At 40.8% G+C, this 3,557-nt stretch overlaps 1 protein-coding gene across 1 annotated transcript; it reads left to right on the top strand.

Annotated features, from left to right (window-relative positions):
* The first annotated feature begins 2,203 nt into the window (after positions 1 to 2,203).
* LOC117288007 (probable G-protein coupled receptor 83) lies at positions 2,204 to 3,208 on the top strand. The gene has a single exon (XM_033768683.1). The coding sequence runs from the start codon at positions 2,204 to 2,206 to the stop codon at positions 3,206 to 3,208; it is 1,005 nt and encodes a 334-aa protein (XP_033624574.1).
* The last annotated feature ends 349 nt before the right edge of the window (positions 3,209 to 3,557 follow it).

Here is a 3,557-nt window from a genome sequence, read left to right as displayed (position 1 = left end):
TTTAATGTTGATATTTATTATCTATCTGTTTAAAATGTGTAAATAGTGAGTGTCGCTTAGGCTCATTACGCAAGCAACGGCCAAATTCATGAACTTCATACCGTGGGGTCGAAACAACGGGTCCGAATCTGTTGCGGCTTCGGTTGTACCAGGTTTAACAACCTCGAAAAACAATGCTTCGACCCCACGGTATCAAGAACTGTTATGTACCGTGCAGTATAGCATCAATGCAGTTCGTGAATTCAGAGCGGGCCGGTGCTTGCGTAAAGAGCCTTGGACAAGGCTAGGTTTTATGTTGACTATTGTGCGGAGTACAACAATCATGTACATAGAAGGGCAGCTTTCAGACATACAGATGCAGTCAGTTGTTATTATAATTAGTTACACGTAAATTTATCTTTGTTAGTTGTACTCGTCCTCACACACACAAGGTTTTCAGTAACTGTGTGGGTTAACGCTGATGATGATCTACTTAATCACGTGACTCCATGTCCTATGCACAAATTGTACTCAAAATAATTATTACTTTAAAAACTAAACATGGTAAAGAACAAGAGGGAGCGGTTTCTTCTTTAAGATCCCGGAAAATCAAATTTGGCCGAAAAGTGGCCATTTTGCTTTTTTGCTTCCAAAGGACGGCCCGTGAAGGTTTTGGTTTATTGAACACGTACAAACGTGTACCACAGGGGAAACTGACCGTGTCTTTTTATTTTATTTAAAGCCATTGGACACTTTCGGTAACCGGTATTGTCCATGCCCACACTTCGTGTATCACAACTGATATAAAAAATAACAAACCTGTGAAAATTTAGGCTTAATCGGTCATCGGAGTCGGGAGAAAATAACGGGGAAAACCCACCCAGTTGTTTCCGCACGTTTCGCCGTGTCATGACTTGTGTTTAAAATAAATCCGTAATTCTCGACAAGTAGAATTGATAATTGTTTTTATGTTTTCTCGAAAAGTAAAGCACTTCATTGAATAATATTTCAAGAGACTTCTTTCACCATTACCTTCTGTAAACCCTGTAAGTTGTTTGTAAATCTGTGAACTTTTAATATTTTTTTTCTGTGCCGAAAATGTATAATGGCTTTAATGAGACAATCCTAGATGATAGCCGTAAAACCTCCGTTTCCTTTGAGATGCAGTACCGACTGGCTGACGTATGCGATCGGTTCCTCAACACAAATACAAACACAGTTGTGTTTGGTCAGAAGAATGGTCAAAGTGTAAAGTGTAATACCTATAAATAAAATAGAATGACTGAAGTTAATCTGAAAAAAATGCAATCATGTGTGCACGAAAACGAAAATGAATGTATTAAGAGCTAAAAAGAAACCCTAGTTTGAGAGGATTAGGGGAAAATGCTTGAATTTGATGGCATGTTAATGAAACTGAATGATTTTTTACTGAAATCGGCCGGGAAAACCTATAATATTAAAGAAAAAAGGAAAATGTACAGAGTTTAATTGATTATAAATAGATCACTTTTGAATGAATTTTGCTCTGAAAAGTACAATATTGTTCACCCACTGCCGTATTTAATATTGTTGGTCCAGTTCATCTTGAATACTGCCGCACGTACGGAGGTGTATAAATCAATCAATAAATCAGCGAATTCAATCTAAAACGGGGTACCTGATTGTAGTTTTTCACACCAACCGCGTTGGTCAGTTGATTTCCAAGCAGTTTGTTCGCTCTAATTGAATCACTCTTCACACCTCAAAAAGTAAAAAAGTAATTAAGGGTCAAACATTTATTGAATTTCTTGTTGTGTATGACGTCTTCATTAAAGAAATGCGCACCTATAATTATTCATTGGTCCTTAGCTTCAGTGCGGCACGTTTATTGGTCACCTTGCTGCTGAAAGCAGTTGTTAAAAAAAACACTTTCGATCACTTTGGCTGCTTCGTTTTGGCTTTCTGCCCCAGTATTACTGCACTTGATGGAAGGAAGAAGACAGCAACATCGGAGGTCTTCCGTGTAGAAGCGACATTTTGTCAGATTTCACATCGAAGAAGGGCTTTGATTTCACTGCAAACTAAGTAATTGCGTTTTCATTTTAATTGAAGATCCATACCAGAAGGATTTCACGGTAGAAACTCGACAATTGTTCGTAAAACTTGGACGTCGGTGACGTGTAATACCAGACTCCAAAACCCAAGTGGTTTTTTTTCTACGTTTTTCTTTTCGGTTCACTTTGCAATGGCATCAAGTGGCGGATTGGCAACTGCGTTCAACGTTGCCATCGCATGCTCGGCAATCTTCGGAAACGGTTTGGTGATTTTTGTCATGACGGTCAGACGTAAACACTTTAAATCCTTTAGTAACCGACTTATCCGTCACCAATCCATCATCGACTTCGTCTCTGGTTTGGTGTTTCTCCTCATGACTGGAATCAAACAAACTTCGCTTCTGGAGAATTTGGAGGGAAATGTCTTCGGTGTATTTCTCTGTAGGTTCATTTACTCAGACTTTTTTGTTTGGGGTTTGAGTTCAGTATCCACGTACAATCTGGTAGTGATATCGCTGGAGCGTTTTCTTGCCACGTGCTATCCGGTCAAACACCGCAACTACTGCTCACTCTTCAAGATCAAAATTTCAATGTGTGCTGCTTGGATCATTGGTTTCATGTATGCGCTGACATTTGTTTTTGTATATACAGTCAAGTGGAATCGTTGCATTATCATCTATGCCATAAGTCGTAACTTTGTGGTAGCTATGATCCCTTACGTGATAATCATTTGCGAATATATCATTCCTGTGATCCTAATGTCCTTTTCGTACATTAAAATACTCCTCGTTCTTCGACACAAGATTGACAATGCTAACGCCAATCAGCAAGATGGTGTCTTTAGTAAGGCTAAGAGAAACGTCATCATGACGATGCTGATCGCTGGTTGCATGTTCTTCATTTGTTGGACGCCGGTGGAGACGTTGCGTTTACTCTTAGCAGTTGGCGTCATCGTAACTGACCAGAAAACATTCTCAGTTAAGTACGCGTCGGATGCATTTACTGCACTGGTCATGTGCAACATGAGCGTGAATCCAGCCGTTTATTGCTTCAAGTACGAGCATTTCCGTACACAGCTCAAGCAACTTGTACGGAGCCGATTTGGTCGAAACCGAGTGCGTCCTGGAGAGGAGTCTAACCATGGGCTGACCTTGTCCGTACCCGCCGCTACACGATCAACAGCACCGGTGAACTAACGCCGGTGTCGCAAGCAATTATGTCCTCTATGCAATACTATCCGGAGGACATTGTTGCATATGCAATAATGTCCGCCGAACGGTTTTTGCATAGCCCCGGATACGAGTGCATATGCAAAAGTGTCCGGAGCGGATAGTATTGCATGGCGGACACAATTGCATCTGACACCGGCCTCGGGTCGACATTGTGTTAACAAAAAACAGTCGGCGACTGACTTTTCAGGATCAAAGTGCGCCTGAGCTAAGACCACCGGGAACTTTTCAGTTGGCGATTATTTACGACCTGAGCGTAACTGCGATGATTTTAAGACAATCTGAAACAGTCGCCGCTCGACAAAAAAAAAACAGT

The sequence above is a fragment of the Asterias rubens genome, chromosome 3, assembly GCF_902459465.1.
Source record: "Asterias rubens chromosome 3, eAstRub1.3, whole genome shotgun sequence".
NCBI lineage: Eukaryota > Metazoa > Echinodermata > Asteroidea > Forcipulatida > Asteriidae > Asterias > Asterias rubens.
This window is presented reverse-complemented; position numbering and strand designations above follow the sequence as displayed.

What these genes read in the sequence shown, in the direction of transcription:
- LOC117288007 (XM_033768683.1), top strand. Translation starts at nt 2,204, where the DNA reads ATGGCATCAAGTGGCGGATTGGCAACTGCGTTCAACGTTGCCATCGCA.